The 13,820-nt window shown below is 46.4% G+C and overlaps 1 protein-coding gene across 1 annotated transcript; it reads right to left on the bottom strand.

Annotated features, from left to right (window-relative positions):
* Positions 1–418: 418 nt before the first annotated feature.
* On the bottom strand, positions 419–12,105 carry tbc1d12a (TBC1 domain family, member 12a). Its single transcript, XM_034609734.1, has 13 exons — positions 11,412–12,105; positions 7,190–7,325; positions 4,295–4,452; positions 3,998–4,080; positions 3,694–3,811; positions 3,482–3,588; positions 3,191–3,274; positions 3,003–3,094; positions 2,651–2,722; positions 2,105–2,233; positions 1,905–2,014; positions 1,544–1,802; positions 419–1,410 (listed from the first exon to the last, which is right to left on the bottom strand). The coding sequence occupies exons 1-13, from the start codon at positions 12,101–12,103 to the stop codon at positions 1,339–1,341; spliced, it is 2,112 nt and encodes a 703-aa protein (XP_034465625.1). The 5' UTR covers positions 12,104–12,105; the 3' UTR covers positions 419–1,338.
* Between the last annotated feature and the right edge of the window lie 1,715 nt (positions 12,106–13,820).

Genomic DNA, 13,820 nt, shown 5'->3' with positions numbered 1-13,820 from the left:
AGAGTTAGGGATGAACTGGTGCTGAGGTTTATATTTAATAGTGTTTAAATCTGAGGAGTGTTAAAAACAGACGGGCCTGCAGGGGGCGTCCTGTGTGTGAGATTTTAATTTAGATAAATTGCTGAATTTCTAGCATTGATCGTTGTTGCCGTGGTTATTATTTTAGTAAAAACCTGTTTTAGCGCTAAACTTTGTGTGTCCATACGACTCGATGCCACACTAAAAGTTTATAATGTTTAATTTTTCGGTTATGACCAAATGTTTTGCCTCCAACAACAAATAAGACAGGATGAACGTTCACGGTGACGCGTCGGTGCTGCAGGTAGAAAGTGTTCTGACAGAAAATCTTAATTGAACGCTAATTGAAAACTGCGTCGTCCTACATTCAAAGTTGTTGCACCAGATTTTAACTTAAAAAATAAAAGGCATCATCAGAGATTTTTAGATTCAGGAGAAGATTTCAAATGATTTAATACAAAGAGGAAATAATTGTTGAGTCCAGTTGAATAATTAGTGTCCTGTAAAAACAGAATATGTTATTATATTAGTTTTTTACTCAATGAGGATCAATGATTCGACGTATTCTTCGCTTACGATTTGGAAAATCTACGTCGTACAAAATGTCTTTAAGATTCTTACCATGTTATTTTCTATTTGTCAAGAGATTTTAAGTTTAAAAAGTTACAGTTTAAAGTTGGAGCCTTATCAATCGTCTGGTTCGAGCTGGAAAAGCAGCAAATGAAACAACAGTGTGAAATAAAAAAAAACCCACGAAGACCAAAGTTAATTATTAAACCACAGACGAGTCGAAGCCTTCAGAAAATGATTAGCACCGAAACATTAGAGCTGGAGTCTGAGAATTACACACGGAGAAATACTCGCTCTTAGTGGCGTGGACGTCCCGACACGGAGGAGACAGAATCACCACAAACCGATCAAAGGCCAGGATCAAGTGTTTGCACCCGGCCAGCGGCTGAAAGTCTGTTTGATTTTTCCACCTTTGATACGCTGGTGAAACATGACGCTGCTGCTTCATCAAAACTAAATCCCTACGTGAAATACTGACAGTGGCTGTGGAGGTTTGACCGACCGCTCTGGTCCCTGCGCAGACTCGCGGGGGCCGTTGTTCCTTCACCGACCTGGACGCCCAAGCTGACGGTTCCTCTGACCTCAGCCTCGTGTTTGCTTCGAGCTTGGGAGTGAAGAGTTTAGCTTGAAGCTACGCAGCCTCAGGTGTTCGCTTCAGTGCCGACAGGACGGGCTCACATTCACCTCTGAAGTTCCCGGCCGCCTGACGCCAGCTCCATCCTCCTCCACAGCAGCGTTTGGCATCCGCAGTTAACTTCTCAACGCCGGGCTGGTGTTTTTATCCACCTCTTTGTTTCCTTCCTTCGTCAAAGCAGAAAACACCTGAAACAAAACAGCACAAATTAAAAATGTCATTTGAGTCCCTTGTGAATCAGAAAAAAAAATCTCATCTGATTTAATTTAACATCTTTCTAGAAATGCAAAGTAAAGAAAAAACTCTTCCTCAGCAACTGACCTGAGCCCAGCGGCGGTTTCTGCTGATCATGTGCGTGTTGGCCATGGCGACGAAGAGCGTGTGCGACTGCAGGTCATCGGGCAGGCGCGTGAGGAACTGAGCGATGTGGATGAAGTCCATCTGCAGCAGGACTTCCTCGAACAGACGCAGGATACCCAGCCCCGTTCGAAACAGGCTCTCCTCCCCGTCCCGACAGAAGACGTCCCACACTCGACACGCCACGTCCAGGGGGAGGGACTTACTGTACAGCGTGAAGATCCTGCACAGACGGACACTTTAGATTACTCAGGTGTTCACTGTTGCTCTGAATGAGGAATCAGAATGATTTCATCAGCTGTTCAGTGGAAGACACCAGACTCACCAGTCGATGAGATAGAGGTCAGGGGTCAGGCTGTTCGTCTGGAAGTGGCTGAAGAGACGAGGAAGATTCTCCTCAAAGAAAACCTCAAAGGCTGCAAAGTATTTCAACATCTGACGAAGGGAAGAAAAGGAGGCGGAAAAAAAAGATCAGACGACAGATAAAACAGACGCGCAAGCCAAGTAACGTGAAAAACGATGTACCAGTTCGTGGTCGACCCTGAAGAACGCCATCTGACAGGGTTTATTGAGCAGGTTGGCGAAGGTGATGAAGGCCTCTGCCTCCTCCAGGTTGAGGATCAGAACAGCAGCGATGAACGACATCCCCTGAACCTGAAAACACACAAACACAGACGTCACGTACGTGTTTTTGTTTCATCGGTTTCATTTAATGTTTCAGCTTTAAAATACACACACAATTCCCACAATCCACTTTTAGGAGGCACACGCATTTAAACATTCTAGTTTTCAACCAAACCTCTAAAAGTAAGAAGCTTTTAGCAGAAAGTTAGTGACATGGGGACTCGTTAGGGGGTTTCTGACCATAGTGTTGTTTCAGTCAGACAATCATAGAATTTAAGGGTTTTCATAAATCTGTCGTTCATGTGGACGACTGTTATCACCTGTTCTCTGGGGCCCCTCTCAGCTCAGGGTCCCAAACAATTGCCCTCTTTACCTCCCCTGTTGCGACGCCCCTGAGTCTGTTAATCATTGAATATCATCACTTTGAGGGTGGAGGAGGAAACTCACATAGCCGATGTCGGGCCTGTAACAGGTGTAAGCTCCGAGAACACTGTGGAGGAGGTCGTGGTACGGACCGCCCTGAGGAGAGAGGAAGTGAGGAGATCGCATCAGTCCTAAACGCATCATTTAGCGACATCACAATTACCTGAGGTTTGTCTGGTGAATCCTAAAATATCAAAACTCTCCACTTCACTACCTGATTTACAAAACTGTTAAGTTTCATTTAAAAAATACAGAGGATAACAACTGGCGTCAGTGTTTCTTTCTGTAGTATCGTCACTTCACCCTCAACCTTTCTAGAAGTGACAGGCGACAGATCGTTGTCACGGTGACAGAAACACACAAGCAAACGCGTTACCTTCTGGAAGATGAAGAGCGAGGGGAAGGTTCTGGAAATGTCCAGTTTGATGAGGTCCAGACTGGACTCTCTGTCGGCCAGAGACGCTCCATCTGCCAGAGAAACACACACACAGAGAAAGGTTTAGTTTCCAGTTCTGACTGTTCGACAGCAGCAGAGACTCGTTTCACGCCGCGGCTGCGTCATACCGCTCTCGTTGTCGTTCACTGAGCTGGTCTCGCTGTAGCTCCTCCACTTCTCTTTGGCTCTGGACAGAAAGATCTCGTACAGATCTGCATGAAACACAAAAACACGTCAAACCAGGATCAAGCCTGGATCGTAAATCTTTTTAAAACACCTTACAAAGAAATGGTTTCATTTCAAACAGGCTCTGTGACCCAACTGGAGGAAACTTCATTTGTTGGAGCTATTTTCAGCAGGAGATTAATCAAGTGAGAGTGAATAAAAGAAAGTGTGTGTGTGTGTGTGTCAGTTCGTACCTGACGTGATGTTGAGCTCATTGCCGATGGCGAGACTCCAAACTCGACCTCTGACGCTGGGAGGAAGTCCCTGCCACCACAGGTCCCTCACCCGCCTCGTCCCCTTCCTACACACACACACACACACACACACACAGAGTGAGCTAAATATAAGAGTGGTGCAAACACACATACACTGTATTAAACACACACACGGAGCAGAGCAGACGTACATGGTGTCCCAGTGAGGCAGGATCTCAGTGTTCCAGATGACCATGGCGTTGGAGATGCTGTCCTCCTGCCGGTGTCTCTCCTTCATCTGACGCTTCTTCCTCTGTGCTTCTTTCAACTCTGAGCGAAGGACACACACACACACACACACACACACACACACTCACACTGAACAGCTGTCTTTGTGAGGACCAGTTTTAGTTTTAAACCAGTGTACTGAGGACATTTCAGCCTGTGTGTGTGCGTGTGCGTGTGTGTGCGTGTGTGTGTGTGTGCGTGTGTGTGTGTGTGTGTGTGTGTGTGTACCTCTCCTCTTGGCTCCTGCCACCATCTCCTCATATTCGAGTTTGTGTCGCTGAGTTTCCTCCTCAGATTTGGCCGGAAGGTTCCTGAAGGAGAGAGAAAGAGAATCAGACGGACGAATGGACGGATGGATGAACAGATGGAAAGATGGATGGATGGAGAGATGAGCAGTTTCAGGTAACAGGTTCCGCCCTGGGGACTCCTTCTCTCTTTCTGTGTGTTCTCGTGTTCCTCCTGCGTCTCTCACCAGATGCTCACTGTTGCTAAGCGACTGCTAAGACGATCACAACTGTTACTCACGCTGGTCGATCCTCCAGGATGAGAGCTGTGGTGGAAAGAGGCTCAAACTCCAGGTTCTTCCTCCTCCCTGCAGCTGGGGGGCGCTCCCGACACGGGGACACATCTGAGTCCTTCACCTCCTCCTCTTCCTCCTCCTCCTCTTCCTCCTCCTGTGGAAACTACGGTTCAGAAAAAACAAGTCTCTAAGTCTCTCAGTGCTTCTTACAGAGCAGCGACTGAACATTGTTTTCATTCAAATTCCTGAAAATCAAGAAATTTTTGATAAAAGCCGATGAGGACGAAAACTCAGAAAAATGGAAGATCCGAAATCTGCAATGCAAAAACACCTGGATGAAAAATATCTGTAGATTGTGCTAAACGTTCCAAAGCATCGACAACTACTGAACAGACTGTGAGATTAGTTTTTGTGTAGTTAAAATAATTTAAGTTTCAGTCGCTTTAATTCTTCATATTATCGTATTTTCTCCTAATGCATACAGCAAACACCCCCCCCACACACACACACCTTGTTGGACGACGACAGTTGGACGATAACTTGCATAAAGAATCAGAGTCTGAAGAGAGCTCCATCTGTGTGTGTGTGTACTCACACTTGCACATGCACCATCAAAGCTGACAAATACAGGTGTGTGTTTGTGTGTCTCTCATTTTGTGTGTGTATATTTACATGTGGCTGCCGCTTAATGAATGTCAAGACTTGTGTCTGTGTGAGTCTAACGGTCGAAGCAGTGTGTGTGTGTGTGTGTGTGTGTGTGTGTGTGTCTTGCACAACAAACAGTTCATTCACAGGAACAGAACAGCTGTGGGTCAACAAGACAACAAGCCCTTTATAAACAGAGGTCTGAGCGTCACCAGCAGAGGGAGACGACTTCCCTCAGACTGTGGCTCTGACACCTTCACTAAGAGTTGAGCCTCATGTATGAAATCATGTGACTGATCCAGAGATTTCAGAAAAAAAACTGCATCATGAAAGCTGCTTCATAACATATAATAACTTTCTGTGATACAGAATTACATTGTAATTATAGTTATTATATAAGTCAAGTATAAAGTTCACTGTATCCATGGAGATTTCCACCAAGATTACTTAACTGCTGCTTTTTAAAAATCTTAATGGAACAACTGAATTTTTTTCAAACAGTTTGGAACTGATTTTAAACAGTTACATTAAATAGCTCAAGCACTTAGTCTCATACTGTGATAAACTGAAGAGAATCATCACAGCTGCCGACACGAGACCAGGGAGCTTCAGACTTTGACGAGTTACTGTTCCACGTTTAAATCAACGCTTTGCAACTTTATAATCTCACATCATCTGTTGCTAAATCGCAGCGAGGTTGTTCCTTTGTTTTCTTGGTGGTAGAATCTATTAAAAAAAACAAATAGACTTTTCAAGCAGCAGTGAAGGCACCAGCCAATCAAATTAGGTTTATAATTATTTAAGTCCGGCCCTAACATTAAAATGGAAGAGAGATAATTATTGATTAATAACCCAGTTCTCCATGATCCGATATTATTAACTCCACACAAACAGGAGGAGACCAGACCTGGAGCGGAGGCAGAGACAGAACCAGCCTCACTACCGAGTCGGCTATAGCAGAAAACTGTGATTGGTTGATGTCATTGTGATGATCGCACCTTCTCTCATGTCTATGTTCGATACCTGAGTGGATCAAAAAGGTTCCTCTTCATCTTGTCTGTTGCGTCAGCTGCATTCTGAACCGGGGATAATGGTCTTTTTTTTATAAATTGACCATGTACGTTAGGTTTGGACGGTTTCACCACAGTTGTAAAGACGCGGACTTCAGACCACAAGAAAAGCCTGTTGATGACTGATGATGAAGATTCCTGCGAATGATCACAGTGACGATTAGATGAGGTCAGTCATTCCTCCTCCCCCTCTCCCTCCTCCCCCTCTCTTCCTCCGTTCTCCTCCTCCGTTCTCCTCCTCAATTGTGTATCTGACGTGTTCACCAGCTGAAGCCAAACCACATCTGGTTCACTCCTTTCCCTGATGAATCATCTGAATCTGGCAGCTGTCATGTGAGCAGAGCGAGCGCGGAGGCTGGTGGCTGTCAGACGCTTTTGCTGTTAGCGTTGCCGGGCCTGGGTCTGCATCCTCCGAAAGCTCAGAGGTCACAACAACAGCAAGGACAGCAGAGATTTGGCATCTTGTTCAAAGGCACTTTAGCAAAGTGGGAACGTGCCACTAATGGATGAGACGACAGGGACACAGCTGCTGCCTGACAGGTTTCACTGATGTGAAAATCAAACGTAGTTTAATTAAATTGAGCCAGAACACGTGTGTGTGTGTGTGTGTGTGTGTGTGTGTGTGTGTGTGTGTGTGTGTGTGTGTGTGTCTAGGATAGCACCTGCTCTAGATGGAAGATGAACAGCTGTGTGTGCATGTCCGAGCCTTATACAACACAACAAGTGGGACTTACAGGGGTAAATTGTGTGTGTGTGTGTTTGCTAGGCAAATTCCTCACACTGTCTGCAGCTGGGGAGGCAGATGATCGATCGCACGCACGCACGCACACGCACACACTCTATTTTACTGTCTTATTCCAGCGGTTGTATGTAAACAGAAGCAGGCTGACAGCATTACTCATCCTCTGAAGATTCGTACTGACAAACACAACTCATCGGTCGGACCAATCACACGTCAGTCCTCTTCATCTGCACTTTATATTCAACAGCTTACAAAAGCAGAAAAAACACTAACTCAACATGGAGGCTCTCACAGTGCGGAGACACTGGTTCAGAAAATACAGATTTATTTCTATTTTGAAGTTTCCGCAAACATGTAACGTTGTTCTGGACAATTTATCAAGACCACAGGTTTAAGAGGCGGAGGAGTGAATCAGCAAGATGACGTGGACGTGAAGAACCAACCTGCTGATTGGACACTGTGGAGGCTGGGTCTTTAGTTGGATCCGCCCCTCTGGCTCCTGTCTTGCCGAACAGTCGCCATCCTGCTGCATTATGGGTCGGTGCCTTTGGCTCTTTGGATCTCCTAGAAAATAGGCTCCTGAAAGGGAAATGAGAAGAAAGACTCAGGATTTGTGATGATGGGCTCACACTGAAGTGGGTGAAATGGTGTTTAAATGTATTTACTTTCTCGAAAGATTCTCTGGACAAAACCAAAGCTGGAATTGTTTTTGTAAATCTGTTTCCATGGTTTACGATGAACAGCTGTTTTCCTCTAAACCTTAAAGTTGCTGATGCCAGATGCTGCAGATAAAAGGTTTCAGTTCCTCAAATGAACGCAAGAGAAAATCCAGCGAAAAACACTGGGAGACGTAATGAGGTAAATTCATCCTCATCATCATTCTGACCACAATCGTGCAACTGCAGCAGATTCTGAAGATGATGATGATGGAGGGGGAAAAAAGAAGCTGCCAGGTCGACAGTCTGAGGAGGAGGAGACAGAGGGAAGGAGGGAGAGGAAGTGTGAAGAACACAACACACACACACACACACACACACACACACACACACACACACACACACACACACACACACACACACACACACACACACACACACACACACACACACACACACACACACACACACACACACACACACACACACACACACACACACACACACACACGCTGCTCAGGTGTCGGCAGAGAACAAGGCTTCTTCTCATCCCAGGCGCAGTTTGATGAAACCGACACATAGTGAAGCTTCGTGTTTTATTTCTCTCTCGTTTGAATCGAGACGACCTGACCCGTTCTATCTGACTCACCGGCACTGTCAGCTCCTCATCTTCTTCAATAAAGATTTGTGTATTTGTTAATTTGCAGAAGATGAAGCGGAGAAGCTGAAACCTCACAGGGCTCCATTTTTTATTTCATGTTTTTTTTTTTTAACCACAGTTTCACCAAAGCTTCCACAGACAGGTAGAATAAAGCAGAGTCAGAGAGCAGCAGTGGTGAGACCAGACCACAGTGACGAAACATGGAGAAAACAACTTCCTCTTTTTATTTCTGGTTTCACTTGCTGCACGAGTGAGACAGAAGGTAAACATGTAGCCGATAGTTTTCACCCAATGTCTGTCACTACTTCTCTCCAATTCTCTAAAGTTAAACGGGGTTCAGTTCACGAATCACAGCAGAGGATGGCGACTGTAAAAAAGTAAATTGTGAAGTAAATCTTCTACAAAACAAAATCCATCATTCTTATAATTTAACTAATTTGAAACTTAGGTTGTGAGTTGGTTCTTGTAATTTCCCTGATTTTACAGGAGGATAAATTGAACCATGAAAAGGTCAAAAACGTTAAACACAACACAAGCAGACATCTGTCAGAGAAAACAGTCTTCAGGCAGCGAGTTGTTCATTTAAATAAAGAAACATTCCTGCTTCTATTTGATCCTCCCCGTCCTGCCCTCAGCTACGCTGTGAAACAAACAGCCAGCGTGGACATTTTCCAGCGCTGCTCCGTTTGTCTGGATTTCCTCTGAGACGGCTGGACGCTCCAGCCAGCTGTCGAGGCCCGAGTCCAAAACCAGGCTCACACTGACGGAGATTTAAAAAACACAGATTTTCCTCCACCTGCCAGTCGGACAGGATTTTCTCTATAGACAAAGATCTGCCCCCTCAGGCTGTGAACTGCTCTCTGGACTGAATTCTTAAATATTTTCAGGAAAAGACAATGTATTTAACATTTTTACCTCCTCATACAGAAATGTCGTCAGGGTGCAGGGACAGACTTTACGATTTATGACATTCTCACAGATACTGAAGCCACACAGTCTGATGACGCCATTTTCTTTCAGCTGTAAAACCTGCAGCTGCATAAAGTCATGTAGACTTAAAGTCAGAGTGATTTACAATAACAAATCCTCTTGATATCTACTCTGACATCATGTTCATGTTTCTGTCTTATAATCGGACCTCTCCTATATAAACAGACGCTCGGCCAACCGCTGTCACCACTTTGGTCTCCCTGACAACCCTGAGCTCAATTAAGATGTTTTCAGAACTACACTGAACTACGGATTTTCTCCTGAAAATATCCAGAGGTTCTGTATGTGAGAACGCAAATGTCTGAGTCAGTTGCTCAGGACATTCTCTGGAGTTTTTCCTGCTGCCCCCTGGTAAAAACTCAGAATAATGTCCAGGTGAGAATACAGCAAGAAAATGTCTGGAAACTTCCCAGTGAGGGAGTGGACGTGTTGATGAGGTTTCTAACACGTGACAGACGTGAAACTTGGAAGAAGACAAATATCTCAGGATGAAGAAGAGGAGCCGTACACGTAGAAGACGAAGACGTCAATGTGGATTTCTTTCACCGAACAGTTTAATGTTTGAGATGGAAACAGTTTAATGTAAAAACTAAAAGTTATAATCATGTATTGATAATAAAGGTAAAGGCTGGAGACGAGCAAGTTAATCATTTATAGATATTTTGCCTTATATACTCTTTATTTTATAAATGACCAGTTATTGAGTTCCTCTCAGTCATTTAATTTCCTTTTTTAATTTTTAAATAGTTCATAGTTTAGGGAAAGAAAATAATAAAAACTACGTGTTCAGAGTGTAAAATTACATAGTGTGTAAAATGTGTGACGAGAGAATCTTTACTCGTGCACCTGTGAGTGTGGCTGTTGAACCCTGACGTGTCTGAAATAGCAGCTTTTCAGGAACCGAGAACCTGACGGGCTTAGCATCTCTGCCGTGCGGCGGCTAAACAACGTGACGAATCGGCACGATAGTCGACTCGGCTTCAGAGAGCGAAAGCAGAGGGAGCTGTGAATGTGGGCTACGCCCTGAGGAAAGAGGCTGCACAGAGTCGATGCTCATTTAGTCCTGCTGTATCACTGACTGCTCACATACTCAACTAGGGCGTGATTAACATGTGAGCTGTTACACAGGCTCAAGACTGGAGCTGTGAGATCCTATGAAAAGACAGATATAAGTCAAACGGTCAATTCACCAAGATCACGTCCTCTGAAAGGAGACAGATCCTGTTCATATTCACATCAATCACTTTAATTAGTGTTATGACTGTAAAATGTTTACATGCTCCAATGTCCACTCTATCAGAATGTCCATTGCTGCAGCTCCTCTTTTCAGCCTCTGTCTCAAACACTTGATTTTTAGCTCCCGTCTCTGCTGGTCCCCTCTGTTGTGATTGGTCCACTGCTGTCGGCCTCCGCTCTCGCTTTACCTGACTTTGTTAGGGGAATGTGAGAGAAGCCGCTTGGCGTGCGAATGTGGGTCAATGTGCAAATATCGGTTGTGTCCTTCCTTCAGGTGAGTAAAGAATATTTGAATTAACTGAGAACTTTCCACATCTGAGTTGCTGTCGTACACAGACGCTGCTTCGTATTCAGGACTCGTGAGCACATGTAGGTTTGACAGCAGCTGTTTTAGAATAAGACACAATGTGTGGTTTTATATATTGGATATCGATTGGTGTTTACGGCACCAATAGCTCCGTGATAGATACCCGGCCAAAGTCCCCACGAGGTGTGACAGGACCTGAGGGGTTGGGTCAGGTTTGGTCACAACTTTCTGTAACATCGACTCAAACACCAGCTCTGCACTTCCATTGAAAACATCTCACTGCCACAAAACAATAAAGAATCTGTGAGTTTACTGCGACCAAGTGTGTGAGACCGTGTGTGTGTGAGTTCATGTGTGTGTAAGACCGTGTGTGAGTATGTGTGTAAGACCATGTGTGTGTAAGACCGTGTGTGAGTCCATGTGTGTGTGAGTCTGTGCTGTAAGAATAGTTGTTCTCTGTTTAACACTATAAAAGTAAGACTTAGTGTGTTCTGGCTGCCCTTCAGAAAGTTTCTTCATCAACTCCCTGGCGGTGATATCTCCCAATAATCTCCATCAGCTCACATCAGCTCATCCAGACATTCTCCTAACTTTTTACTGGGTTATCGGCTGGAGAAACTTCGGATGAACTCCGGAGAATCTGACTCAGACATTTGCCTTCTCACATTCATCCCCTCTGGAGAATGTCCGGAGATTCTCCGGAGTTCAGGCATGTGTGAAAGCAGCTGTGTGCTGTGCAGTGAAAACTAATAACTTTTGTTCTTTATGTATTTATGGTGGTGGGATGGGGACCATGTCCGGCCACTGTATTTTACCTGGTGAAGAAGTCAGCGATGCCGAATCTCTTCGGCATCAGTTTGCCGTCCGAGCAGTCCGGGTGGTCGGTCAGGTCCGGGAGTTTGTCCGGGGCGCTCTGTCTCCGACCCGCCGCCTCCAACGCGCCCCGACACTCCTCCATGTACCCGTCGTCTCCAAAATAAAAGCCCCCATCCTCGTCCGGGGACAGCGGGGTGGCGTCGCAGCTCAGGGACACCGGGAGGCCGGGGTTAGTCCTCAGGCTCTGCGGCCTGACGGGTAAACTCAGGTCACCGAAACCCGCCTCGTCCTCCTCGGACTCGGGCTCTGAGAGCGGGCTGTCGCCGTTCGGTTTGCTGGGGGGTGACGGGCTGGGTGAGGGGAGTTTGGCACTTGAATCTGGGGTGGGGGAGACCGAGGGGGAGGGAGGGGGCTCCGCGGCAGCAGGCGCATCCTCCCCGGGGCACTGAGTGACCTCTTCCCCGCTGCAGGCCCCGGTCTCTCGCCCTGCCCTCGGGTCCGCATGGATGTCGGTGTCTGAGTCTGAAGAGTCACATGTTGCTCTGGAGCTGTTCACGATGTGTAAACCGCCGTTGGCTAATTTCACTTCCCCGCAGTCCACGTCGCACACACCGGGTCTGGAAAACACTGCTGCCGGGTTATAAGCGGTGTCCACCCCGGGGTCCTCACTGTCCACCACCCCGTTGGACATGTCCACAGTTGGACACTGGAAACCTGCGGTGAATCCGCAATTCCCCTGCTGCTTCCCCGGGCATGGCAGCCGCTCGAGGGGGAGAGAAGTCCTGACACTCCCGGTAACCGCACCACCGCCCGTCGGCTCCTCTCCTCCCACGGTTACATCCGGGATTTCCCCCGTGCTCTCCCCCGCAGATCGCTGCAGCATCTGCGGACCCGTCTCCACTGAAACCCGAGTCCCGAGCACAGCCGGAAAGGAAGCGGCCCCTGCGAGGCCGCGGCTGCCCGCTGCTCCTCCCTCCTCCAGGGCCACCATGGCCGGCTCCTCCTGACACAGTGACTCAGTGAATCCGTTCAGGCCGCGGTGGTCACCGACATCCCCCGACACCACACACCTGTCGGTCAGGCGGTCTGTTAGGCTCCTCTCCACCAACATCACCTCCCTCTGTACCGGGGGCGGATGTACCGACGCGTCGGTGTTTACATTCCTTCCGTTACCGGTCACATAAAAATGGCCCTTCCCGGCTCCCTGACCCCCGCTGACACCGGCTAGCAGTGCGATACTGCGGTCTTTCAGAGCACCGAGCCCCGCTCTCACTCCTCCGGCCTCGTCGTTTAAATCGAAGCAAAGCGACCCTCCTCCAGTCTCCTCCATGTCCGCTCAGTCCGTCAACAGAGCCTCGGCCTCGGGCGTAAGATCCCGCGACGAGTGCCCGTGCCCGGTGGGCCGAGCTCCGCAGCAGCAGGTTCTGATGTTCCGGGAGGAAGGGGCCAGCATTTTAGCCGGAGGAGCCGCAGCGTTGCCCGGAGAACACCGGGAGAACAGCGCTCATTCCCGGTGTGTGACGCGGTGAAGATTGAATAAATCCCTCAGCGCTCAGCTGCGGAGCTGCAGCCTCAGTCCGCCGCCATCTTGAAAATACCCCAACTATGACGTCGGCGCCTCTCTGTGCTGTGATTCGCTGAGCGGTTCGCACTGACGCCTGCTGGTCACTTCCTGTAACTGCAGCAATTTCTTCAAAATACAATAATAAGTGTTGTGAGGAGTTTTTTATTTTGGGTTTTATTTAACTTTATAATACAGCACTATTCAAAACTTTATCAATTATGTTCATACAAATACATGATAAATAAATAATTTATCATTTATTTAGGGTCATGATCAATAAATAAATACTTTATTTATCATGTATTTATAGATCATGATGATGGATCCTGATCGTGGTGGTAGCTGATTGTTTACTATGATCACAACAAGACACATATTCTACCAGTACTGACAATAACTCCTCAATTCATTTGTCATTGCAGCTCCCTTCATCTCTATCAAACATTTTCTTATGTATAAATACTTTAAACATTATGTTACAAGCTGTTTCTTCCAATTAATGTTAATGTTATGTATGTAATTAATGTAAATACTGTTATTTTGTTGATGTGTTCAGTAACACGTAGCATCTATTGTACCTCCGTCCGTCCTTGGAGAGGAATCCTCACACGTGACTCTGAGGTTTATTTTCCTGTTCAAAAAGTATTTTTGGTAGTTTTACTCTTGTTGAGGGTTAAGAACAGAGGATGTTGCACCTTGTTCAGATTTATGAGACAAACTGTGATTTGTGAATATGAGACAATACAAATACAATTTGATTGATTGATATATAAATAATACTTTTAAACAGGCTCACAAAGCCCTTCATCTGGTTCTACTGGCTGATGCAAGTCTGAGTGATGGT

The sequence above is a fragment of the Hippoglossus hippoglossus genome, chromosome 15 (genome assembly GCF_009819705.1).
Source record: "Hippoglossus hippoglossus isolate fHipHip1 chromosome 15, fHipHip1.pri, whole genome shotgun sequence".
Classification (NCBI taxonomy): domain Eukaryota; kingdom Metazoa; phylum Chordata; class Actinopteri; order Pleuronectiformes; family Pleuronectidae; genus Hippoglossus; species Hippoglossus hippoglossus.
This window is presented reverse-complemented; position numbering and strand designations above follow the sequence as displayed.